This window comes from Lissotriton vulgaris, chromosome 11 (genome assembly GCF_964263255.1).
Source record: "Lissotriton vulgaris chromosome 11, aLisVul1.2, whole genome shotgun sequence".
Taxonomy (NCBI): domain Eukaryota; kingdom Metazoa; phylum Chordata; class Amphibia; order Caudata; family Salamandridae; genus Lissotriton; species Lissotriton vulgaris.
In genome coordinates, this window is record NC_141699.1 from 149,127,026 (window position 1) to 149,154,672 (window position 27,647).

The following is a 27,647-nucleotide window of genomic DNA, read 5'->3' on the forward strand; positions in this document are numbered from 1 at the left end:
ACTCGGTAAGAGATGTAAGATTCCAAGTGGGAGACGCAGTAAAAATCAGGGCACCCACTGGCAAGGCAAGCTGGTCCGAGTTTACTAAACCCACAAGGATTGTCAAACTGATAAAAAAAAAACTGTAAAAACTCAAGAGGGGAAGATTTGGAATCTAGGAAGAGTAGTAAGGTGTCGCTTCCCTGAAGAGGGCAAAGGCATTGAGGGCAAAAGAGTAGTAAATCCCCAGAGAGAGGGCAACACATCCATGAATGGGCGTACTGGGGAACCCTACCCTACCCGCAGGGCCAACCAAAGGGTGGTTAGTCGGCCTAGGTACCTGGAGCAATATGTTACTGAATAGTCACCAACGCATGTTGTAATGTTTTTCCCTATGTACTGTTTTCCTTGTTTTGTGCAGGGAAGGGGGATGTGTGGTATCACCCTACACAGGGGGAATTGACAACCACTCTATTGTCTCTCGCCTCCCCCGTCACCGCTATGGAACACGCCACTGTGACATCAGCTGGAATGTCAAGGCAAGCAACGTTCTAAGCGGAGCGCCTGGTGAGAGGTACGACAGCAGGCAACACAGCCTGTCAGCTGTGGCTGGGGTCTTTCTCTTAAGTCACTTACGAGCTGTTAATAAATCTCTTGTTCACAGCTTTCGCCTGCGTCAGTCTATTTTCTTCAATTCCACAACTTCCTCAACCATGCTCCAATTTAGGAAAGACCTGACAACGCACCTCTTTAAAGAGTCCTACATTAAGATGTAATAAGTCTACTCCCAGGTTCCAGCGACGTCTTCATTCCCTTGTTGAATGCATCCTTGGCTTTGACAGTGTACAGACCTCTGCTGCGTTTGGACTAGGCTGTGCTATACAAATAGCACATCTTTACAAAAGTAAAATATCGCAGAAAAGCAATTCCCTGTGTTATGCTTGAAGTCAGAAAAAAAAAGAAAACTGGGTGTGAACAGCTAGGTATACCCAAATAGGGAATATGATCTGTATGCACTCATGCCTAAGCTGGGCAAAACAATTTGTAAAGTATCTTGTGGAGAAGTCTTGTAGGTTCTGCCTGTAGCTGGAGACTTTCCCAGGCAATTGGGAAGAAGGGACAGCAAGACAACAAACTATATTTAATTTCTTTTCAGAGCCTTAAACAAAATACTTTGAAACTCCAGAGAAAATAGCCCCATCACAAAAACAATTAAGAGCAGTTCAAACGTCTTACACACAAAATCACAAAATGACCAACGTTGTGACCGACACCAACAGCAGGACACTGAGATCTAAATGCTTGCAGCCATTCTTTTGAGGTATGTATATATATATATATATATATATATATATATATATATATATATATGTAGATATATAGATAGATAGATAAAAATATTACAGTTCAAATTATAATTGACATAAGCCAAAGTCATGCGTCCCACAGAATTCTTTCCTAAATATTGACTATATTATCAAATTTTACATCATTTAAACATTAACAAATGGCCAAGTAAAAAACATACCCTTTTCTTGAAATATGTTCTCCATTTATGATATTCCCTGATAACTATTTCAATTCTTCTTTTCCAATATTTCCCTTCTGTTGCAATGGCCTGCAATTTGAAATAAGTCAAAAAATGATATGGTTCTACAATAGTTTATACATTATATCGTTTGAGGGCATGACTAACAGAAACGCCTTTGTGAAACGCAGTATTGAAATACTTTCTTTGTTAAATGTTTTCATGAACAGAAGGACAAGGGAACACGTATGAAAAGCAAAAATATGTGTTTAAAACCCCAAAGTGCAAATATGCAGGAATAGTCGTGCACACGTGTGGGTATCGTGGGAGAGAGGGGGCCCTGGGTGTGAAAGTGGGAGGCAGTGGAAGAGGAGAGGAGTGGGGTGGTGGGGGGGGGGGGGTGGAGGGAGGAGGTTACAACCTACCATGTCAGGAAGGAGAAGTTCCCTATCATGGCTATTCTCTCGAAATGTATAGTTTTGTAGTTACACTGTATTTACAAATTTATATAACGTCTAAAGGACGTCTTTCACAAAAAGACTCTTTGTAAGAAAAAGAGTGTTAGAGAACGAGGGGACCGATGGATTCAGAGGTGTACAACCAGGGCAACACAAGCACAGGATGCACAGAAGCAGGTTCAACTATTAAGGTGACAAAAGCAAGAAAATAGCCAAAATTAGGCGCCATGAAACCTTGGCTCAGTAGCTTACAACTCATGGCTTCATATACCATACAATATTTAACTTTTCATATTTTATTTCTTTTAAGTTATATTAAAGAGATCGATTCTTATACAAACAAGCATTCAACCAGAACTCATTTGAACGATGCTATATAAATACATGTACATTTACATTTACATTTTTTAGACTCTCCAGCAACGCCGTACACTCAATAATTAGAAAAATAACAATATCTAATATGAAAGCAAACACAACGTCTGATGAGGAATTCGTTGCCCGTGTTATTGGATCCTGGAAATAAAGCTTAAGAACACATTTTTGCTTTTCATATATACCAACAGGTTGAATGTAAATAATTTTACTGAAAGATCTGTTAAAAGACAGAAACAGGCTAACTTGATAAATAATCAAAAAAGTAAAACATCTTCAGGAGGAAATTCTTGTCTGATCCCCAAGATCATGGGTCCGCATGGTCATGCAGCTCTGACTAGGGAGTTATTCGCTGGAAATAAGCTGCTATTAAGGATACTTTGCCTGTGACAAATGAGAGGGATTTAGAGCACAGGAGGAGGGACAGAGCCTTCTTCGAAGTGCACTTTAGTAAGACTGATGAGGAACACTGCACTGTCCATACAAAGGTGACACAAGCCCTTGGATCAAGGGCATGTGTGAGATGGCTGCAGAACAACGCCAGGAGTGAATAGCTCCATGATGCTACCGAGACCATTTCAGAGACACTGTTCATGCCACCCACCAAGCACTATTTTCTTTCCACAGCGCCAAGTCTGTATGCATTTATAATTAAAACATTCCTTCAGGTGGTTGCACAGTGAAATGCAGATTTAATGTCGTACCAGCTGCATTCTCCCTTTGATTGGGAGATAATCTGCCTGTACTTTTATGTCCCCTAAATTTGTTTCTTGAAATGCAAAAAATTCACAACTGGCTATATATTTCTTGCACTGTGTAATGGGTGGCGCAACAAAAATGTCATGTGGAAATTTGGCTTTGTCTAGGATTAACGGATACCACAATGGAAGATGGGGAAAAATAATCAATGTATTTTGTTTTAAATTGCTATGCTTGGATCCAAAGGCTTGGGCAATTTGCAAATAACCTGTTGATATATACAAAAGATTAAGCCTTCCAATGCTACAAAGTCGGTTTTTGTAAAGGCAAATATCCCAAAACCAACTAAGAGGACCCATTATGAGCAAATTCATACCTTTTAGCTGTATTAAACAAGTTACTTACCTTTGGGAATACCTTATCTGATAGAGGGTCTAACAAGCCACAGATTCTTACCTTTGAATATCCCCAGGCATCAGACTGGATCCAGAAGAGCTATACCATTGCATGCTGGTAGGTGATGTCCTTCAGCTCGGTATAGGTGCTGGAAGTGAAGTGTTCAGTACCTATATAAGCGCCACCTCAGCGCGCTGATGTCAGTTACTTTCGCGACTTTCCATACTAGGAGTGACTGACCACTAGAGTGGAAAAGTCTAAGGCCTTGAAAGGGGTGTCCCTTACACCAAACTGGTTCACAGGGATACATGATTAAACAACTACTGCCTGAACCACGAATTCCTTAACCACGAAGGCTAAACAACGAGTATTCCTAAACAACGAGCAATCCAAAACCACTACATTGTTATCAACGAGTTCCTAAACCACTAAAAATATTTAAATTGCTCATTACCCCTTGCCGAGAGTTATCTCGGACCACTCTCCGGTGTGGGTCGAGCTCACTCACTTTCAAAGTAGGCAGCGTAGCACCATAGTCCTTAATCCCTGGCTGCTTAAAATACCAGATATAAAAGACACTTTGCTCGTTCATACAGACTATTACTTCGCTGAAAATGTTGGTTCGATGGAATCGGCACAGACAGTATGGGAGGCCTATAAGGCAGTGGGTGAAGGGGCAAGCACTGGTGTTAAAATTGGGGTATATTCGGAAGCTGAACCAACAGCTGTCAGACCTTGAGAGCGAGCTCTAAAAGCTAGAGCAGCAAATTACTGATTCCCTGAATGAAGTCACAACACATCAAATAGCCATTAACCAGGTGGAGTACAAAACCTTGGCAGGTAAGAAGGCACAGGCCAGACTACTACAAACACAACATACAGTGTATGAGATGGGAGACAGGGCGGGGAAAATGCTAGCTTGGTTGGAGACGGGAACAGGGTGACCGCTGGGTACCCAGACTGACCCTTCAGGATGCAATGCAGATCTCAGTTCCACAAGATATTGCAGAAGCGTTTGCGGACCACTTAGAAAAGGTTTACAGCCTCTTTTAGCAAACCGTCTCACATCAATAATTCCATCATTGGTGCATGAGGACCAATCTAGTTTTGTGCCAGGGAGGAATAAGGCATTAAACATCTGACGCCTTCACAGTGTTTTGGGGAGGCAAAAATATATAGCGGAGGTTGCTGTGGTGCTCTCCTTAGATGCTTCCATGGTGTTTGACTCCATAGAGTGGCTGTACCTTTTTCAGGGGCTACGGCACTTGGGGTTCGGGCCGAAATTTTTGGGCTGGATTTAGGTTGCTGTATAAGGACTTGCGAAGTCAGGTAACAGTTCATAATCACACGTCTCCAGCGTTTACCTTAGGAAGAGGTAGCAGACAGGGCTGCCCCCTGTCCCCCTGATTTTCTCCTAGATCATGGAGCCATTGACGTCCTGGATGAGATGAGATGTACTACTTAGAGAGCTGAAATGGGCTGAAGGACATTAAAATAGGATATCGCTTCACGCGGACGATATCCTCGTATATTTAGCATCCTCCGCGCATCATTACATAGACTGTTGAATATCTTCACCAACTTTGGTAAGTACCCCGGCTGTCCCATAAATTGGACTAAATCAGTGCTGTTTGTTCTACGGGGTCCAGTTCCTAGGCTTCCTCAGGGCTGTGAGATCGAGGTGTCCCTTGATGGATTCCGCTACCTGGCGATTTTTATTACCTCAGACCCCCAACTCTTTCATGATAAAAATCTAGCCGGTCCCTTAGAGAAACTCCGTAATGATGTCAAACAATGGAGATCTCTACCGCTTTCTCTGTTGGGCAGTGAAGCTTTGTTTAAGATGCTGGCTCTCCCACGGTTTTTATATATCCTCCAGAATTGCCCCAATAAAATCTCGGACGCATATTTTACTAGCATTGAGGGTGAGGTTCATTCGTTATTGTGGAATGGTAGAGCACCTCGCATTTCGCAAATTGACGAAAGGGTGGTACGTCGGAGGGATTGCACTTCCGGATATACGACTGCTTAACTGGGCTTCACAACTGGTGGTAGTAAACCACTGGATCTACCGCTGAAAGTATTGCTCTCCGATAGACCCTGTTAGACAGATATCAGATGGGGAGAGAGGGTTGCCTAGGGGCTTTACATCTGAAGCTTCGGAAAGGGAGATACCTGGGCCCTACGGCTTGAACTGTGGAGATTTGGCATCAGCGACTAAACGCCTGGGCTGGACTGATGTACTGATACAGGCCACACCGTGTGGTCCACTCAGAAATTTGAACTCCTCTATTAATAACCAAGATATGATAAACGGGATACAATCGGAATTTCCACCATAGGCCATCCAGTTAAGAAAGGTAAAATCCTCACATTCTGTGAATTACAGGAGAAATACGAATAGGCGTAGGGGGAGACATTATGATACTTGCAGGTCCGTCAAGCCCTAACAGTAGCACTCCCTGATATAGGAACTTTACCTGACTCATCCCCTTTGGAGGTCTGGTTGCTCTCTGAACCAATCCCAGATAAGGCCATATCACTAACATACCGCAAGCTGTGAAACAACCTACCTGATCCCTTTCAAGCTCGCCAGAGAGATGGCAAGCCGACTTGGGTGACATAGCAGACGATGACTGGCAAACAGCACTGATGTCCCCAAGAGAAACAGCTATTGCACTTTGCTTTCATTTGATACAATTAAAATTCTACATAGAACGTACTTCACTTGGGTTACCCTAGTGAGAATAGGAACTAGACAGGATGCACTGTGTCTGTGTGGGTGTCACAAAGAGGCAACCTTTTACCACACAATATTGGACTGCCCTTTCATACGGCCCATATGGGAAGGGGCGACAAAACACTTGCATGACGCTCTAGGGAAAATGAGCCAACCTCACGCCACAATTCGGACTTCTTAATATTTGTGAAATAACCGCTCACTGGTGAAAAGAGCAATAGCAATGAAGTGGGGGATAGCAGAAAGACCAAAGACAGGGGCTTGGGCTGCGGAATTGGGTAAGTGCATGATTGCAGAAAAAGAAGTGTATAAATCTAGAGGATGTCCCAAGAAAGTGGGGTGGGTGGAACAAATATCAAGGGGACTTGTGTATATCACGGACCGTAGAAATGGAACGGTCAATGAATAACCAAAATGTATCTTGTTTGATTGATCTATTATTTATTGTTAAATAACATGCACCTGATGTCATAAGGTTGAACTGTATACATAATAGTGTTTGTGATTATTTGCAATTGTAATTATTTTATTTTTTATTTCTTTTAATTGCCGATTACACCACTATCTTCTGAGGGCAGGTTAGTGCAGGCAACCACTTCTGATATTTCAGCACTCCTCATGTTAGTTAGGGCTTCATCGCACCTCACCTGGGGCTCAGCCTCTGATGCGGCTCGATGGCCACTTAGTGTTAGACGTGTTCTCCAGCAATCCGGCTCAGAATCCTTTCGGCCGGGGGGAGGGAGAGAAAAGGCACAGTGAATACTCTGTCTCCGCTGACACCTTCAATTATCTTTCACTCCAAGCCCTCCAGTGTCTACAGCAGATGGTCAAGTCTCAATTCCTTGTGGTGGCAGCACTCAGTCTAAAGTGAGGCAGTCTACCCTCAGCTGCCTCGTAAGCTCACGGTGCACAACCGGCCTGGTCTCAGTTCTCTCCTCCGGGGCAACACTGCTCCGAATCAGTGCTGATGTGCCGCATGACCCGTAAGCACAGCAGACGGTGCGTATTACGGGATTCCAGTGCCGGAGCAGCAAGATAACATACCCACCATGTTTTCCTGTCAAGCCATGCCTCACCCCCCACCACGGGGTTACAACCATCTTTGTGTCCTCAGAGTTCATTTTCTCTCGTACCCTATTGGATAGTGCCGCTGGGAAGAGGATATGTGAATCCAAGTGCCTGGGACAATAGGCGAGTCTGTAGACATATTTTGAATTTCAGGTGGCCATTTTGTGTCTCAGATGTATCGCTAATGACTTCCATAGATAGGAGCCCCAAACAGAGTGATCAAGCATCATATCTCCTTCATCAAACTGGCTAGGTCGACAATAGGAACCTGTAGGCAGACCTAAGGCTACTTGCAGGCAGGGAAGAAACAAACAGTTTAGCAAGATAATTCAACGAATGGCCATAAGTCTGGAAAGGCTTTTCATTGTAATTACAATAGTGCCATCTATTGGCCTGTCACAAGGTCATTATTTTCGTGGTGTAGGAAAGTGGTGGTTCATGTGAGTCGTCGTTAAGAATGTCGTGGTTAACAGATTGGTCGTTGTCTAGGATGAGTTGTTCAGGTCAGTCGTTTTCACACTTTGTTATTAAAGTTGTTACCCGGTTCACAGAGGGGGAAGGATGAGAGAGTTGGTAAGGAATCTGCGGTTAGACAGAGTCTCTAACAGATAAGGCGTTACCTAAGGTAAGTAATCTGGTAGGGACTTCAAACTGCAGATTCCGTACCTTTGATTAGGTACCCAATCAATACCTCCACAGAGGTCTGCAAATACTATTTAATAAAACAATCCGGTAGGAACGAATGGGTGAAATGCCCATGATGACAGACTGGACGGTAAAGGCAGTATTGATTTGTGGACATGTGCAGGGATGCCCATGTCGCTGATGACAGATGTCCAGAATAGAAATGCCACGGGCTAATACAGTGGTTACGACCTTGGCTCTATTGCAGTGAGCACGCAAGCCTTCAGGGGGCTGGCTCTTGGCCAAATGCATAGAATATCTTAATGCACAGGAGAATTATTCATGAGATGGTTCTTTTTATACAGCTTTCCATTTCTTTGCTCTTAAATATCCCATGAAGAGTTGATTGTCCACCCAGAACTCTTGTGCGGTCAAGGTAGAACGACAACGCTCTTTATGAGTCCAGGTGTTGGAGTCTCTCCTCTTCTTTGGAGGGACGAGGTGGAGCAAAGAAAGTAGGCAGGGAGGGTGATGTTCTGACCTACATGGAAAGAAGTGACAACCTTTGGGAGGAAGCAGGCAAGTGTCCGGAGGACCAGTTTGTCTGGGTAAAAGGTGGTATAAGGAGGATGCGCCGAGAGAGTTTTGATGGTCAGCAGCCTAAGAGAACAATTGTGTAGAGGCTCGAATGGTGCACACATGAGAAAGGTAAGGACAATGTTGAGATCCCACTGACAAATGACTAAGGGCTTAGGTGAAAATATATGTTGCAGGACTTTGAGAAACCGAACCACAACAGGTGACTTAAAAAGAGAAGGTTGGTCTGGCAACAGCAAAAGAGCAGAGATGGCAGTTAGGTAACTCTTAACTGCGCCCAAAGCAGATCCCTGCTGTGCCAAAGACAGTGCAAACAAAATAACTTGTGTGAGAGTTGAAGATGGAGGTGTTGACATTGTGGAATGTACACCATTATACACATTTTTCTCAACAGCAGGCATATACCATTTTGGTGGATGAATGCCAGGCCGCCATAATAACATCCCAGACTTCGGGAGGAAAGTCGAAAGCAGCACAGATTCAGGTGCAGGATCCTGCCCTATTGCTACGACAGAAGATAGTCTTGAAGAAGCAGCCTGACCGGAGAACCGGTGGTCATGCTCAACAGCTCATACCCAACTCTGTGGACAATCCAGAGCCACAAGAATGACTTGTGCCCAGTCATTCCTGATCTTCTTGAACTCTGGGCAGGAGTAGTATTGGAGGAAAGGTGTAGAGAAGGACGGAGCTCCACTCGAGATGAAAAGTGTCTCTAAGTGAGAGCTGCCTTGAAAATTCCAGTGCAAACAACTGCTAATTTTGCACGTTCTCTGCAGTGGTGAACAGATCTAACCAAGACTCTCCCCAATGCTGAAAGAGACCAAGTACCACTCCCAGGTGAAGACGCCACTAATGATCCGCTTTGTATCTTTACCTGAGTTAGTCCACCCTGGCATTCAGAGAGTCCGCCAGGTGTTGAACCACCAGGGAAATGCCCTGACATTCCAGCCAGGTCCAGAGGCACAGAGCCTCTTGACACAGGGTCCAGGACCTCATCCTGCCCTGTTTGTTGCAGTACCACATGGCAGTGGTGGTGTCCGTGAGCACCTGCACCAGCTTTACTTGATCGAAAAAAGAAAGGATTTTATGTTATGTTATGTTATGTTATACTGCATTTCTAAAGCGCACAGCTACTCAGAGTATCCCAGCGCTGCTAACCTGAACCCCCCATCCGCCAGCTGAACAAGAAGAGCCTCTAAGAAAATGGCCTCAGAACAGTAGTGTTTTTAGGTTCTTTTTGAAAACAACCGGATCCGAAATCCTCCTGAGAGCAAAAGGAAGCTCATTCCAGGCTAAGCCAGCCATACGGGTGAAAGAGCAGCTACCTAGCCTCTGGCATGAAAAGCGCGGGTTCTGAATAAGGAGTTGGTCCGAGGACCTCAAAGTCCTGGAAGGGATATAGAAAGAGAAGCGCTTCTGCAGATAGAGTGGGCCCAATCCATACATACGCCAAGCGGCTTGCCCAAAGCTCCAACAGGTGTATGTGAAGCTTGGATTCCAGAGTCCTCTGATCTTCACCTCACCCAGATGGCCATCCCAGCCCAGTAGTGACGCATCCCTCACTACAGTCAATTCTGGCAGGTGAGGTGTCTGCCATTGACCCAATCGTGGTCCGTTAGCCACCACTGCAGGTCCTTTGCAGTTCCCTCCAAGATCTGCACCATGTCGGGGAGATTCCCCTGACCTCACTGGGCCTTTAGGACCCACTGCAGGACCCGCATATGCCAGCGGGCATGTGTTACCAGTAGGATGCTGGAGGTCATGAGGCCACTCAGTGTCAGTCAGTCTTACCGATACCCAGGATAGGGGCGGATACATCTGTATCATAGCCTGAATATCCTGGACTTCCCATTAGGGAGGATAGGCCGGAGGCTACACCATGTCCAAAATGGCTACACTAAAAGGGAGTGCCTTAGAGGAAGTCAGGTGAGACTTTGGCATGTTGATAGTGAACCCAGACGCATGCAGGAGGTTCACTGTAGTCTGAATGTGAGAGAGGACTGCCTGTGGCGAGCCCACCTTCAACAACCAGTCGTTGAGGTAGGGGGAAGACAAATCCCAGACCTCTGCAGATGAGCTGCGACCACAAGGTGAACACCCAAGTGGCGCTGATAAGGGCCATGGGGAGCACAGAGAATTGAAAGTGCTTGTGGCCCACCATGAACTGCAGATAGCGTCTGTGGGTCAGCAGGACGGACATGTGGAAATAAGCATCCTGTAAGGCCAACACTACCATCCACTCTCCTCGATCCAGGGCATCCAAACTTAGGCTAGCATGAGCATTTTGAATTTCTCCTTCTTCCTTACCAGAAGGTAGCAGGAATAGCAACCACGACCTACTTCTGAGGCGGCACCCTCTCTCTGGCTCCCTTGGTCAAGAGAGCCTGCACTGCTTGACAGAGCAAGGAGTGATGGTCCTGTGTCACATTGGGGCGGAAGTAGCTCCTATGGACAATATGTAGTACCTAACGGTCTTAAGTTACGGACCGCCAGTGGGGTAGGTGATGGCATATCCTGCCTCCCACTGGGTGCCCGTGATGGTCTGAGGGTAGACTAAAGAGGCTTGGAGGCAATGACTGCTAGGGGGTTTTTTGACCTGACCACTGGCCACCTTTCCCACGTGGTGACGAAAATGTTGGGAAGCATGTTGGCCGTGGTGGCTGGAATGACATGGGTGCGGTTGGAAACTCCTTCTGTAGCCACATAACTGGCGGAAGGCAGCTTGAGGTTGACGAGGTGTTATAGACAAGCCCAAGGACCTGGAAACATATGCTCAAGTAAGACAGCCTTCCCTGTGGAATCTCTTAACTTAGTTTTCACTATGGATCTTCTCTTTTATCTTCTACTTGCTACTCTATTCAGTTATGTTATGTTATGTTATGTTATGTTATGTTAGTATTTACTTATTCAGCGCACGTACGCCCATGGGCTTCATGGCGCTATAGGAATTTTGGGAACACAACATAGCACTTTAAGAGCACACTCCACACAAATCTAACCTAAGGATAGGCCCGTCTGAAAAGCCACGTCTTAAGGGCATGTCTGAAAGTGAGAAGATCATCACACTGTCTTAAAGGGAGTGGAAAAGAATTCCATAGGGAGGCAGCAAGAAAGTGAAAACAGCTGCCACCCTGGCGTTTCTTCTTAAATGAGGGGACAACCAACGATCTTTGTAAGCAGAGCGAAGGTTACGCAAGGGAGCATATTTAAGTACCAAATTCCTTATGAATTTGGGACCCTTGCTCTGCAAGGCTTTAAAGGTAATGCAACCTGCCTTAAATGCAACCCTTTGAGCCACCGGTAACCAGTGAAGTTTTTCTAAACCTGGTCTGATGGACTGCCATTTAAATTGCTTACAGATTAACCTGCCTGCCTGATTTTGGATGAATTGCAATCTCTTTAGCTGACCTGCTGGGAGTCCTAAATACAGACTGTTAGAAAAATCAAGTCGGGACAATACTAAAGCAATAATTACCTGAATCAAAGCAGAGTGAGTCAAAAAATAGGTTTTTTTCTCAATCTTTCGAAGATGAAAGAAACTAAATGAGACTACCGCCCCTATCTTACCTTTGAGTGACAGATCTTCACTAAGAATCACCCCTAAACTCTTGACTGTGGGAGATTTAGTGGGTGGGTCTCCACATCAGGGGGCCAAAAATGAGGGCCCCAACTAATTTCACTTTTCCCGGGCAAACACAAGTTCTGTCTTGCCCGGGTTTAGTTTGAGGTGATTCAGATTCATCCACCTCTGGATGTGGGTCATCGTGTCCTGAAATTCCATCACAGAATCTGCAGAGTTCAAAGAAAAAACAAGTTGCAAATTATCTGCATAATTAAAAATTGTAACCTTGTGATTTTTCAAAGAGTGTAATAATGGGCGAAGGTACAAATTAAACAATAACGGGGACAAAGAGGAACCCTGCGGGACCCCGCAAGTAGACAAAGTCTTTGGGGCCGTGAAGTTCCCCAATCTAACGGATTGCGTGTGTTCAGTAATAAAAAGAATGGAGTAGTCAACCGTGTCGAACGCGGCCGACAAATCAAGAAGCACCAAAGCCTGGTGGATGTCTCTGTCCGCATTAGATCTGAGGGTATTCTGAACAGCAAGTATCACGGTCTCAGTGGAATGACATGGCCGGAAGCCTGCCTGATTCAATTCCAGGTATTCCGACATTTCAATGAAACTTGAGAGGCAATTGGAAACATGGGCTTCCAGAATTTTAGACAAGTAGGGTAAAAGGGAAATCAGCCTATAGTTAGTTAGATCATGTGGGTTAATACCAGGTTTCTTTGTTAGAGGGATTAACAATGCGCTCTTAAAGCTGCTAGGTACCTTGCCCTGTGTAAGTGACTCATTCAAAAGAGAAAGAATGCTTTGTGGAATGGCTGACCCTATTTATTTAAAAATGTGAGGAGGGCAAGTGTCGTCAGGTGATCCAGACTTAACTCGCAAAAGAAGTTCTGATAAAGTTTTAAGATCGATGGGAGGAAGAGTATCTAATGTGGAGGGATTGTGAAAAGTATCAGCCAGCAGAATTGGCCAGCTGAATTGGAATAGGGGAGCTGGTTATACTTTGTTTTATAGTGACAATTTTTTCCCTAAAAAACTCATTTAGTGAGTCACATAATTTTTGGGGATTACGAAAGGAGCTGTTCTGTCGGTATTACAAAGGTCATTCACTATGTTAAACACCTCCTTAGATTTATTTACAGAATTTTAAATTTTTGCCGAAAAATAATCCGTTTTATGTTTAAGGATAATCTTTTGATAATTTTTTCCGAGCAGAACAGTAGATCACTTTATCTTGTGATAAGTAACTATTTCTCCATTTCTTTTCTTTTTGTCTTGTCTCAAGCTTTAACTTTTTCAGTTCCGGAGTGAACCATTTATGGGCATCATTTATGCGTGATCTAGGGAAACTCACAAGGGGAGCGTGGATATCCGCAGCCTGTCGCAGCCATTGTGACAGCGACTCCTCCCTGGACTCTATATTCTTGCATTCTGGGGGCAGGGTAATGGCAAGGTGATCTAAAAAAGCCGGTAGATCAACGGACTTCTATTTCCTAATTTCCCCACCCGCCCGCGACATAGATTTAATGGTCCTATTAACCGTAAATGAAAAATGTATGAAAAAATGATCTGACCAAATACAAGGTCGTATGGAGGGGGGGGGGGAGCAAGGAAATATTATAGGACCTGATTTGGTCCAAACTATGACCTTTCTGATGGGTAGGGGAGTGTATGTGCTGAATTAAATTCATGTCCAGTAATAGGTCCTTAAGTTCTGCTGCCTGACGGTCCACGGCCATATTGTCAAACCAATAGTGAAGGTCCCCAATTAAGATAATTTTGGAATAATTAGTCACATAGAAGGCCAATTGTTCTGCTAATAATGAAGGGAAGGTAGGCATAGATTGAGGGGGACGGTACAATAAAACTAGTAGCAGAGCCCCGCTTTCAGTGTCAATCTTAATGACAATATTCTCTGTATCCGTAAGAGATCGAGGTGAAAGTTCTTGAAATTGATGAGATTTAAGAACGATAGTGGCTACTCCTCCGCCCATTTCCCAGGTGGACGGTTGGCCGCAATAATATAATAATCAGAGGGGAGAGAAGCAAGAATATCTGGCAATGAATCTTGAGTAAGCCAGGTTTCTGTTAAAAAAGAATATCTGGTTTTTCAGAGGTCAATATAAGAAAAATATCCAACTGATGTTTAATCATTGAGCGTGTATTAAGATATATACAACAAAACTCTAATGTAGAATCGGTAGACAAAGAAGGGCTAATATACAAAGATTTCCTGGGCTTAAAGTCAGCTGCTAAAGTCTTGACTTTAGAAATACCGTACAGGGAGGTACTTTTTAATATGTGCAAGGGTAAAGGAGGGCACCGCGTTTCCAAGTGGTCAAAATGTGAGTTAATCAGAGGCAGAGTAATTGTAAATGTGGCCAGAATCTGTGGCCCCTGGTCCCGAACGCTCGCGGACGGGCGCAGACGGCTTACCTTAGGCTTACCTTCGGCGCGCCCGCTGCGCTTACATAGGCACATTGCGTTTTATGGGAGGGAGCCTCGGGCAGCTAGACCGCTAACTCGGGTCAAAGTGCCCTTCAGGCTCCTCCCAATATGGCGCCCGCTCTCCACCGACCGGCACGAAGAGGCGCGGTGAGAGAGCCGCCCTCCACAACAAACTGCAAAGGAGCCGAGATGGACCGGGGCGGATCGGAGCACAACAGGTGATCACACAATAGAAAAGTAAAAGTTTAAACAATAAATATTTAAAAGCTAAGCACCTGCCTCAGAGCATGCAGAGCGCAGCGATGGCACAATACAAGTCTTTGAAATATATACATGTGCCACAGTGTTGCCCCTTAAGCGTGCTGGCTCCCAGTGGCAACCAGGAACTGCCCCTAACCTGGAAATCCACAGGAGACCAGCCTGCCTTAGCCGTTTTATGGAAGGGAGCCTCGGGCAGCTAGACCGCTGACTCGGGTCAAAGTGCCCTTCAGGCTCCTCCCAATATGGCGCCCGCTCTCCACCGACCGGCACAAAGAGCCGCGGTGAGAGAGCCACCCTCCACAACAAACGGCAAGAGGAGCCGCGATGGGCCGGGCCGGATGGGAGCACAACAGGTGATCACACAATACTAAAGTAAAAGTTTAAACAATAAATGTTTAAAAGCTAAGCGCCTGCCTCAGAGCATGCAGAACGCCGCGATGCCACAATACAAGACTTTAAAATATATACATGTGCCACAGTGTTTATTATTATCAATAGATATACCCTGTGAGAGTAGGAATAGTTTCTTACCCGTTATCCTAGTTCTCTCTCAGGGGAATCTACATTGAAATCTTAAGCAAATCACCCTCCGCCCCCGGTGGACGAGACAGATGATTAATAGACATTCTGATTCCCTAACTTATAACAAAGAATGATGGGTAGTTGACAAGGACACCCTGGATGAGGCTAATGAAAACTCCAGCATAAGCTGACCATGGCAACCGATCCTAGATATAAAGCACAAAGAGGAGAGAACCTGAACCAGGACAGCAGTGAGGACGGAGGCATATTTGAACTAAAATACACATCCCCCTGGGCCTTCGGTATGGACCTCTGTAACTAAGGTGCCCAGTATATAAACATTAAACTTTGTAAGATAATACAATAAAAAGGTTCATGGACACCTTAGAGTGCAGTTACCTGCAACATCTCTGGAAGGCAAGGTAGCCATTAACCCTGAAATCATTTTGGCTGAGTTTATTATTAACAACAGACTGCCCTGACAAGTACCAAGCATCAGGGGTGAGTCTAGCACATTTTATTGTGGTGGTCCGCATCACCGCACTAAAACACAAAGTCATGTATTTAATGAGCCTCTCACACCACCGGTAAAGATGTTCAGACACAAACGGGACAGAGTGCCGTCCAAGTACTTCATGATGAGCAACCGCGCAGTGCTCTGGCAGTGTGTGTGACTGCAGCACTAGTACTGCACACAGTGTAGAAAAGTAAGTTTTCATGCGCCGGCTTGGGGTCTCAGACAGCTGCGCTGACTGCAACATTGTCACAGCTGTTGCAAAAATCAGACCCGACTGGCTGCTGCGGCATTCACTGACACACTTTCTCTCTTTTGAGTGCCGGTCGCAGCAATTATGTTTCTTTTTAGTTTGCCACTTCCCACTGTGCCACAGCAATTGGTGCCTCAGCATTAATCAATCAATCAAGGCATTTATAGAGCGCGCTACACACCCGTAAGGGTCTCAAGGCGCTGTGGGGGGAGGGTGCAGCTACAGCTCGAACAGCCAGGTCTTGAGTAGCCTCCCGAAGGTCAGAAGGTCTGCCGTAGTTAGATGGGGAGGGCGTTCCAGGACTTGGCGGCCAGGTAGGAGAACGATCTGCCGCCGGTGGTCTTTCTTCGGATGCGGGGGATGGTGTCGAGGGCGAGGTCTGTTGAGCGGAGCTAGCGATTTGGGGTGTAGAAGGTGAGTCGTCTATTGAGGTATGTTGGTCCTGTGTTGTGGAGTGCCTTGTGTGCGTGAGTGAGGAGCTTGAATGTGATGCTTTTGTTGACGGGAAGCCAGTGCAGGTCTCTCAGGTGGGGTGTGATGTGGCTGTGGCTAGGGATGTCAAGAATCAGGCGTGCGGAGGCGTTCTGTATGCGTTGTAGTCGTTTAAGCAGTTTGGCCGGGGCTCCTGCATAGAGGGCGTTTCCGTAGTCTAGTCTGCTGCTGACGAGAGCCTGGGTGACCGTACTTCTCGTGTCGGTGGGTATCCACCTTAGATCTTTCAGAGAATGCGGAGGGTGTTGAAACAGGAGGATGAGATGGCGTTTACTTGCTTGGTCATGGAGAGTTTTGAGTCGAGGATGAATCCCAGAAGGCATGCGTGGTCGTTGGGTGTCGGTGCTGCACCCAGGGCAGTTGGCCACCAGGAGTCGTTCCTGGCTGAAAGGGTGGAGCCTAGGACGAGGACCTCCGTCTTCTTCACGTTCATTTTCAGACTGCGACCGGGACGCAGGCATTCACAATCTTTGGCCAGTGAGAGGAGAGCTGGTTGCACAGACTCATCACAGAGGCAGGATCGCCACGTGAGATGAATATACAACTGGATCTGACTGATTCTGCCGTTGCATACTCCAGAATCTCGTGGCGGCCTGGCTCACTCAGGTCTGTGTGGATCACTGTGCTTATTTGATTTTAATACCAATAAGTTGATTATGAGGTGCTAAGCAGCCCGCACAAGGTGCTATTCTGTGCATTGTTGCTCTGAAGATTACACATTCATGTGTGTTTCAATCTAATGATAGCAAAGTTACATCCACAGAGCCATCTATTGACAACTGGCAAATCTCAATTTCCTATTATAGAGTGCCGAAATGTAAATAAACATCTATCAGTAGAGAGATCATATTGGAAATAATATTTGCACTTCCTTATATTATTTTTATACCACAAAATAATGATTAGTACCCAGGGACAGGTGTGACTCAAGACTTAGAGCCACTGTAATGCATTGCAGCTGTTATTGCACTGAAGTGAAGGGTGACCTCGCAGGTAGTGGGCGCCGCGGCTCGCCGGACCCCGAGGCGGTATCTCACTCACTCAGCTATTAATGATCACTTTTATAGAATAGTGGCTGAGCGAAGTCTTTTTGAAATATTGGTACTTTGCAGCATTTTTAAGATCTTAAAGTTTCTCATTGCTCAAATGTTTGTAATTTATGTGCGTCCCTCTTCTTCATTGCTTGATTTTGTTTCCGAGAAAGTGCCACTCAGTCACTGAAATGTCACTCATAATAATAATGAAATTATGAAAATGTCACACACAGCAACCTCAAACCTTGGCAGCTAAGACCAGAAAGGGTCTAGCGAGATCACAGAAGTCCTGCCAGGACAAGCCCCTGAATGTTATTGGAGCACAGACCAAAAACCTTGACACAGCTGAGGAAGCCAAGTAACAGGTTAGCCACATTTTACTCAACTGCGTTTGAAATATCAACTGTGCAAAATCAACTGTCAACTGTGCGGACCCATTTAAAAGTTTCCCGAGTTTTGGGGCCAAGGTTCTGACAAATGTCTTTAATGCCTCAGGGGTGAATTCTTCCCCTGTATCCTAGTCCAAATCCACCATTATTCCGGTTTTTAAAAAGGGTCAAAGAAATTACCCATCATGTTATAGGCCTATCTCCCTGATAGATTCGACAGTGAAAATTTTAGAGAGAGTTATCCTAGCGAGGTTGACAGATTGTCTTGAAGGGAGAGGGATCTTGTCTAATGCTCAGTATGGCTTTAGAAGTAGAAGGAGCACATTAAATCAATGTCTTAATCTCCAGCTCCTTATTAGCAAATATACCGTAGCGAAAGAGGGCTCCCTCTACATGGGGTTTATGGACCTCTCAACGGCGTTCGACCTGGTAAACAGGTCGAAGCTGTGGCAAATTTTACTTAACATCGGCATTGACTATTCCTTAGTTAAATTCCTGGCGGACCTTCATTGTGGCTTGTCAGCCTCTATTCGTGTCACTCAGGAAGGGAGATGTACAAGGTATTTTAATTCAGAACGTAGGGTTAGGCTGGGTTGCATTTTGGCCCCCCTACTTTTTACACTCTATATAAATGCTCTAGAACCCGCCCTGAAGGGAGCTACATTAGATGTACCGCGTGTAGGAGAAACCGTAATACCGGTTCTCCTCTACGCAGATGACGCCGTTTTGTTGGCGCGCACTGGTGTGGGTCTAAATAAACTGCTGGACACCTTCGTCAAATTTATGGAGTCTTTAGAACTGAAAATAAATGCAAAAAAATCCCATGTTATGATTGTGGGGGACCACAGTAGGAAAAAACAAAGAACAAGATCTTTTTTCTGTGGTACTGATGAGGTCAAAAGGGTCCCTGTGTTCACCAATCTAGGGATCTTGTTTGATGAAAAAGTGGCCTGGGGCCCTTAAATGAAATATAAAAGGAATGTATTTGCCAGATCGACTTCAGCCCTTATGGGATTTTCAAAACGTCTTGGGGCCAGACCCAATGAAGCCATCGTGAAAGTTTATAAGAGCAAGTGCCTAGCACAGGCTACATATGGCTCCAACATTTGGGGGTATAGTACACAATATCACCCAAAACAAGTAGTTGAAAATAAATTTTTAAGATCTCTGCTGTCGGTACCTCAGTCCACCCCCACTTTTTCAATTCATGCAGAATTAGGGTGGAGTTATGTAACTGACTTATTGAAAATAGCCTCGATAATATGCTGGTTTAAAACCTGGCTCAATCAGGAGATCTCCCTCAACCATATGATTTTAAAAGACTGCCTAGCTCTAGATAAGGTTAGAAAAATACCATGGCTAGTATACATTGAATCCACCCTTAAAAAACTTGGTCATCATGGGCTTTTTTAGCACCGGACACCATTCAGAAAGAAGATGTTAATCTGATTAAAAATGCCATGGCAAACCATTTTTCTTCTGAAAGGGAGGAAGTAGAGCTGAAAAAACCTATGGTAAGAGCAAATTATGGTCTGGTGACCTCACCGGGAATCGAGCCTTATCTGACATTAGTGACACGCCCTTTTTATCGGTATTTACTAACCAGATTCCGATTCAATATAATCCACCTTACACTGGGTGATTTCCCTAAATGGGGAATACCGGAGGATGCTGAACCTTGTAAGTGCGACAATTTTTCTTTACAAGATACCATGCATTTTATAATGTTCTGCAAGTATTATGCAGACATCAGGAAAAAGTATCTGGTACCAGTGTTAAGGGGAGTGGGGTTTGCACAGGTTAGGCCGACACTCCTTTTTCTGCAGCTTCTGGGAAGTATTAGAACCACTTTTCATGTTGCGAACTTTCTAGTGGCAGCGGTACGTATTAAAGGGAGGAAGAAAAGATTAGGTCTTATGGGATCTGTAGTTTGAGTTCGATAATGAAGGAAGATATGGTTTGTCTTTTAGTCATTTGTTTATGGTACTGCTTGTTAATTTTATTTTTTAGTATTTCGAATAACTTTTTAATGTATTTTTAATGCTTACCCACGTAGGGAAATATTTGAGTGTTAGTACTGTTTCTTGATTGTAGTCCTATGAAATGATTTTTAAACATAATAGATTTTAAGAAACTTTTTTTTAAGGTTCTGACTACGATATGGTATTAATGTGTTGAATATGTATCTGTGCCTTTTTATGATATTAAGTTATCGAATAAAGTATATGACTGACTGACTAACTTAGAAAGGATACTATTTGTTGGTATGGAAAATGTTACTTACCTGTAAATTAACTCTTTGATGGTCGTGGTATTGTAGATTCACATACTGTGCAATATTCTGACATCTAGTGATGGGCTTGGAACATTACAACTTGTTTACTTCAAATATTGAGTTTCTGTTTTGAGAATGACTTATGATCTTGAAGCCTAAACCCAAACGCATCAATCAGCATGCAGACTTCACCATAGATTACTGTGATTTCCTTCATCTGAATATGTGTGACTGCTTGTTCATGTGAAGCTAAGAAATCTACATTGCTTAATAAAGCTATCTAGCAATCCATTTCGTTAGCACTTGTTGTCCCATAACACCACAAGCTCCAAACAGGTGTAAGCAAACTTTGTGTGCAGCATGTGTTGTGGTCGACCACTTTTTGTGAATCAACTTTTTAAGCAGTTACACTACCCAAAGAGCTGAGGTGGATGAAAAGTAGAGGTGGATGCATTGAACTTTTTGTAAATGCCTGTGCAGATAAACATGTTGCAGCCTTCCATGAGCTGTTTGCGTATGCGTAGCAAACCTGAAAACAGAGGACTAGTTAACTGGTAATGACCATTTTAAATGGGTTTACCCAGTAGTGTGGGTACAAAGAAAAGCACTGTAGTGCATCAGGGTTTGGTCTTGGGTCTGACAATTCAGTGAATGAGTGCAAGTTAACATCTAGAGAACGTATTACTCTATCTGCCCTCATCGAATAATTGTGAAAGAATGTTGAAAGTTCAATTATTTGATTAAGTCAGAAGGTGCTACTAGCTTTGGCAGAAAATGAGGATGGGTACATAAAACAACTTCGTCTTTTTTAACCAAAAGGAAAAGAATATCTCTGATAGTGCTTGTAGTTCACTAAATTCTGCACAAAGAATCGAATGCATCTAGAAAAGCAAATTTCAAAGTTAAATCCCCAAGCGAGAATGAGTGGAGTGGCTCAATAGGAGGACCCATGGAACCTGGGTTGACTAGGTGCAATAACCCTTCTTTAATATAGCATGGATCCTTTCATAATGGGAATCTTTGAATGTGAACTGGTTTGTTTGTTTTGTGAAAAGATGACTATTGCAGACAAATGTACATAAATAAAAGTATAGGCTAAGCCTGCCTCTTTAAGCCAATAAAGATATTTTACAATTTCAGATGGAGTTGGAATTAGTGGAGTTCAGTGGCGTAACACCCAAGCTCCAGGGCGCCCCCTCAGTACAGTACTTTGGCCGAAAACTCCTGTTTGAGTCCGGAGGGGGGCCCTCCATATACCTTGCAGGGGAGCCCCTCAAATTTCGTTATGTCAGTGGTGGAGGTATGGAGGTCTGTTTTTAGGCGTGAACAAAACTTTTCAATATGCTGCAGAGCACACCCATGTAGTGAGGGGATGCTACTCCTTAAGAATAGTGATACACCCAAATGATCAGTTGAAGTAGCAAAACTGAATGACCTCAGGAGCCAACCAGTTAGACAGAATGACTGGTAATTTGAATGGCAAATCTGATCTTTGTTAGCAAATCTGGGCATACTCGGAGCTTGTAATGTGGTAGTACTAAAATTTCGAACAAACTAGGAGGGTAAGGCAGTTTACGTGCTACAAACTGTCACTAGACACGAATCCTTCAAACTCCTTTAGTGGATTCCAGGCACTGCATGAAAGTGTAGTATGCACACCTGTTGTCTCTTTCATGCTGGGTGGTCTTCTTGTAACAAAAAGCACGGCACACCAAACAGGCATTTTGTTGAGGTCCTTCAGTAGGCAGAGGGTGCAGACCCAATGCTGGTCAAACCACAGAAACTTGATTTTGTAAGTGTAACAAAATTTAAACCGAGTACTTTCCATACACTCCTACCAAACAAGTGATTCTCATAAGACCTGTCTCATGTCTCTTCAATGAAAGATCCGTGGAAGAAAGATGTATTCAATGCCATTATGAAAGTGCTCAGTTTTCCATTGTTCTGGCCCCGAAAAACTATTTTCCCTGTGCAACTGTGCCATCGGGCACTTAAAACCCATCTGACCTCAATGGGCAAAAAACAAACTGAGATAGAATCGGTCTCCAGGGTTCATTGTGGGCTTCAGGGGAGATATCATGAGTCTCTGCACAACTGCGATCCCTTTTTCTATTAAAAACGTGCACCTTTCTGAGCCCAACTAGATGGCAGATGGCTCTCTCTTGCCAACATATACTTTTCTGCAAGGGCATTTTTTTTGCATAGATACAGATTCTAGTATCTAAGCGAATTTTTATATGTTTTATACTTTTCATCCGACTATAAGTGGACCACTTCATTACGAAGAATTACAGCATTGCATTGGAGGCTCCGCCAAAGCCTGTTTAAATAGATATGAGTATTGCATTGACTTCATGTTCCTGAATTCACTTTCTTAGTGGTTGATGCATCTTTGGTAAGCAACCATTTATTCAGATTGACATGCCCGTTTGTGTTTGAATTCTTATCGCCGGAGAGATCAATGTTTTAAAATGCATTTTTCTTTTTTGACTTGTGCGATGTGTAAAATCTAAAGACGGATGCAGTATTTTTCAGTTTCCCACTGCTTGGCAGCAGTAACTCATTTCCATTTTTGCGAGTGACTGTTTGGACTGATCCAGACTGGAGTTACGTCAGATTACTTGCACATAATTTATTTTTGGAATTTACCTAGTTTGGAAATTTCTCTTTATGTCATATCAATTGAGATCATGGAAGGTTGTTTTTGAGGGATCATTCAATGGTTGAAGTAAATTGTTTCGGTCAGCAGCAATACATCTCTATAAAATAATGTATGAAAACAAGTTACTTACCTGTAACTTTGGTTCCCCAGTATTGGTAACTTTCATAGATTCCCATGCTTTGTATCATTCCCGTCGTCGGAATGGGAGCCTCTGTAGTATAAAAACCATAGAAACAAAAGAGAAACACAGTCCTAGGCCTCATCTCATTTTGTATCCTATCACTCTCTTTGTGTAAAAGAGACCAAACTTTTGCTAGGACCAATCAGAGCAGCCTCACCCTCTAGAACCTTCCTGAGAGAGCTCAGAGCCTCAGATTTTCGTAACCGTTGTGAAAACCGCCACTATCTCATTTGAAAAGGCTGAGCTTTCCCAGGGGAGGAGGGTGGGCGCATGGGAATCTATGAAAGTTACCAATACTGGGGAACCAAAGTTACAGGTAAGTAACTTGTTTTCTTGCCCCAGTATTGGAACTTTCATAGATTCCCATGCTTTGTATCAGAGTAGCTAGCAGTAATAACCAAGACACATTTTGTAGATACATGGCCTCACATAACCATAAAGTATACACACTTATAGTATAGCAAACAAGAAACAAAATGTGCTCACCAGGATGGAGGGTTCGTAGGGAAAGCTCACCTCTCAATGGAAGAGATTCCGCAGAACTGCTTGACCAACAGCCGCGTCGTCTCGTCCTGCAGATTCTAGGCAGTAATGTTTTGTGAAGGTATGAGTACTGCTCCACGTTGCTGCCCTGCATATATCCTTAATGGCAACTCCAGAGAAAAGAGCCACAGATGATGCCACAGACCTTGTAGAATGGGCACGAACCTTATTGTTCAAAGGCTTACCCGCCTCCTGATGGCAAAATTGAATGGCACTGGAGATCCAGCGGGAAATGCCACTCTTTGCTAAAGGAAATCCCTTCTGTGGTGCGCTGTAGGAGCGAACAACTGGGATGATTTCCGAAAGGGCCTAGTACGTTCCAGGTAGAATTGTAAGCATCTTTGAACGTCCAAAGAATGTAGAGTGCGTTCCGCAGGTGTAGAAGGACGCGGAAAGAAAGACTTTAAAATCAAGGGTTCATTCAAGTGAAACTCGGATGGCACTTTCGGAATGAACTTTGGATTGGTGCGAAGAATAAGAACATCCTTTTTGAATTGAAGGAATGGATGGACTATGGAGAGGGCTTGAAGTTCACTAACTCTTCTCGCTGAAGTAAGAGCTAGAAGGAGAGCAAGTTTCCAAGAGAAGAACTTCAAATCCGCCTTGTGCACCGGCTCAATCGGAGGGTTCATGAGTTGAGCCAGGACAAGATTGAGCTGCCAAACTGGAGGAGGAGGTCGAACTGGAGGGAACATCCTGAACAGACCCTTCAAGAACTGCTTAACAATCCGAGAGGACCATAAGGAAGGGCCTGAAGAAGTACGCCGAAACCTTGAAATGGCAGCAAGATGGACTTTCACAGACGAATGTGCCAACCCAGATTTAGCCAATGATAGAATATATGACAAGAGTTGGTGAGGCAGAGATTTATAAGGATGGAGACCTTGTCTTTGACACCATAGGCAGAACCTTCTCCATTTTGCCTTGTAAGTCTTATTTGTGCTCGGTGCTCAAGCCTGTGACAAAACGTCTCAACATTCTTGGGAAAGATTTAGATGACGGAACTCTCTGTGTTCAGGAGCCACGCTGTCAAGTGGAGCGATTTCGGATCCGGATGGTAAACCTGCCCCTGATTCCTGGACAACAGGGATGGAATGGACTGTAAGCGGATCGGAGGAGCCTGGGAGAGCCGCAGGAGCTCCGTGTACCAAAATTGCCGGGGCCACGCTGGTGCAATGAGAATCATTTTGCACGGTTCCGCCTTCATCTTCTTGAGTACTCGAGGAATGAGGGGAATTGGAGGAAAAGCATAAAAGAATGCGCTGTACCAGGCCATCGAAAGGGCATTCCCCAGGGACCCCTGATGGTGAACCTTGCTTGCGTAAAACCGGCAATTGGCGTTCACTGGGGAGGCAAACAGGTCGATGGTAGGTGTTCCCCAAACCGAGAACACTCACTCCAGAATGGACTGATTCAATTCCCATTTGTGTGTCACCTCCATTTGTCGACTCAGGGCGTCTGCCTTGACATTGAGAGAGCCTGCCAGGTGTTCGGCTCTCAGACTGATGTTGTGAAGGATGGCATAATCCCGGAGTTTCTGAGCTTCTGTGGACAGGGTCTGTGATCTTGTTCGCCCTGTCGTAATTTGACAATGGCCGAGTTAGCGCTTAGCTGTGCTACACGTTTTTCCCCCTAACTTGACTATACTTGGAAACGCCATTTTGTAAATCGTGGCGGCCATTTTAGAGAATGAGCGGCCTCGTGGTCAGCATGCCCTTTAGTCCGTTGTCCGTGCAACTGACCACTCGACTCTGCCCAGCAACAGGCTATTTTTAGCCACGGTCAAGCCCGCTCATGCGCAGTTCCAACTGACCAGTCACCCCTCAGGAATGTGCCGCCAAACTGACCAGTGGGGTTGTAACCCCTCCCATGAGTTGGCTGTGCTCCAAAAATGACCATATATGTACATAATCTCTGTAACCTTGTGCCGCCTATCTTTTTATTGCTTGTAAACTGTATAAAAGAGGGACTCACACCAACGTTCGGTGTGATACTTCTTGCATTGCCGAAGGGTGCTGTAGGAATGTACCACCACCCCATGGGGTCTTAATAAACTTGTTCTTTGTACTTTTCAGTTTCCGTGCCAACAGTTCTTTCAGTGTAAGTGGGTTATCTACGGAGCATGTAGGCCTTGGGAACCCGATACTACAAATTGGCGACCACGAAGGGACTCATCGGCGACTCGGATGCCCGAAGGAGAGGTCGTGACAAAGGTTTGGAAACTCGCCATGGGCGCGTACGCTGCCACCGAGTGACCCGAGTCTTGGCACCCACGGTGTTTCTTCCCTTCCTTCCGATCTGACCTTCCAGGTGGCGCCGGTCTCCGACTGAGTTCTTGATCGTCTGCGTTGCTGGATAAGTGCCGTTTGGCTGATTCGATTAAAGACCTTGGCAGTTGGAATCTGGACCTTTGAGATTTGGGTAAGATTTGTGATCGGTAAGGTAGTCCTCGGACGCTTGCCGAAGTTCTATGACTTGTGTCTATGATTTGAGTTAGCTAACATTTGTGACTTTGTGACTTTTGTGATCTTTGAATTATATGTGTAGTGCACTTCACATAGGCAGGCATGTAGAGATGTTTCTCTAATTTTGTTTTTTTCCTTTGAGCGGCACATTTGTGTGAAGTACTGTAAGTGCCAGTTTATACGGTATCACGCTTTCGTGATACTTTTCGAACATGCCTGTTTTAAGCACACTCCGAGGGATGTGCTGTCTTGGACATGGTACCACAATTAGGTTAGCGGAATCACAGCCGGCTCCCCCAGAAGGAACTCCGAATCGTGAAATGTACATAAAATTTGGCCTTCCCCCTATAATGTATAGCAAATTATGGCATAAATATACAAAAACCGATCCTGAATTGCAATGGCCACTACATGGGTCGTTCGATTTGCGAAAGGTTCAATTTGTGGAGCAGTGTTTGTTTCAACGTAGGTCTAGACAGAATATGTTTGATTGTGTACGAATGTGGGAGAAAGCGGTGCGTGAACGTATGAAACGTGAAATTGCCTTGGCGGACAAAGAGCAGCGCAAGGCTGCTCGAGATAAGGCTTTACAGCTTGAGGAAAAGGAAGCGCAGGAGAAGAAAGAAAGGGAGGAACGAGAACGTAACTTGCAAACAGCCGGTCAATTTCCTATTCGTCGTCCGCTTTATCCTGTCCTTAATAATGAAATTGATGATTTTTCGTTACTAGATCGCTCTCCGCCTCCGTATGTCCACCCTACGGCTCCGTTCGAGGATTCCGGTGATGAAGGTCGGGATAAGTCGGATGGAAAGGACAATTCGAGTGTCAGGTTATCTGCGGAAAGAGCCGCGGTCTTGCGTGGTCTTGCTAGAAAATTAAATTTGGATCATGTAACTGTAGCAACGATTTTAGCTGAAAGGAAATTGTGGTCAGACCGAGAATTACTGCGTTTCATAAATACTTTAGCGCATGAAGTTGTTGCTCGCTTCCGTAAATATTCGGAGACTTTAGAACCCAAAGCTGTGTCAGTTTATTGTGAGAACTTGGATAAAGGTTTATTTGCTCTTTCAGATACTGACGACCTTTTCAATCGACTACTTCATCTGCGGGATGAGGCGACCAGATTGCGGGATGAAAAGAAAAATGCTACAGGGTCCGTGCCGGGGTCGACGGAGGAATCCAAAGAGTGTTCTCTTCGGGGTTCAGATAAGAATACCAAAATGCATGTTATGCCTATGCGTGAAGCCGCGCCTTTGTATGTTCCTCCAAAGGGAGAGGGTACAGATGACGATAAAATGTCGAAGGATGCGAAGGGGTACTTTATATATAATTGGGTATATACGCCTTGGAATAGAGCAGATGTTATGGCATTAAAGAACTCCCTGCCCGATCTTCGTAAAAATCCAGCTGCGTTCTATGAAGGGGTTGAGGGGGCCATTTCCTCTTGTGTTATGACCCTTGTTGATATAGATCTCTTTTTTGGGTTAATTCTTCCCCCTGATATGTGGAGGTTGATTCGTAAAACTAATGATCAAACGACTTTTGGGGCTGCTTGGAAGGACTTAGAGCAGGC

The 27,647-nt window shown here is 44.6% G+C and overlaps 2 protein-coding genes across 3 annotated transcripts in view; one reads left to right on the forward strand and one right to left on the reverse strand.

Annotated features, from left to right (window-relative positions):
* MLXIP (MLX interacting protein) overlaps positions 1–27,647 on the reverse strand; it is a 2,166,122-nt gene that overhangs the window by 1,518,656 nt on the left and 619,819 nt on the right. The window contains exon 4 of one of the 2 annotated variants that reach the window (XM_086942976.1): positions 1,508–1,597. The exons of the other annotated variant lie outside the window; for it this stretch is intronic. Within the exon in view, the coding sequence (XP_086799102.1) occupies positions 1,508–1,597 (90 nt within the window). The remainder of the gene's footprint in view (positions 1–1,507; positions 1,598–27,647) is intronic. 2 annotated transcript variants of the gene reach the window in all.
* The window catches only part of LOC147679418 (uncharacterized), a 177,410-nt gene that overhangs the window by 85,278 nt on the left and 64,485 nt on the right, over positions 1–27,647 (forward strand). The window lies entirely within an intron of this gene.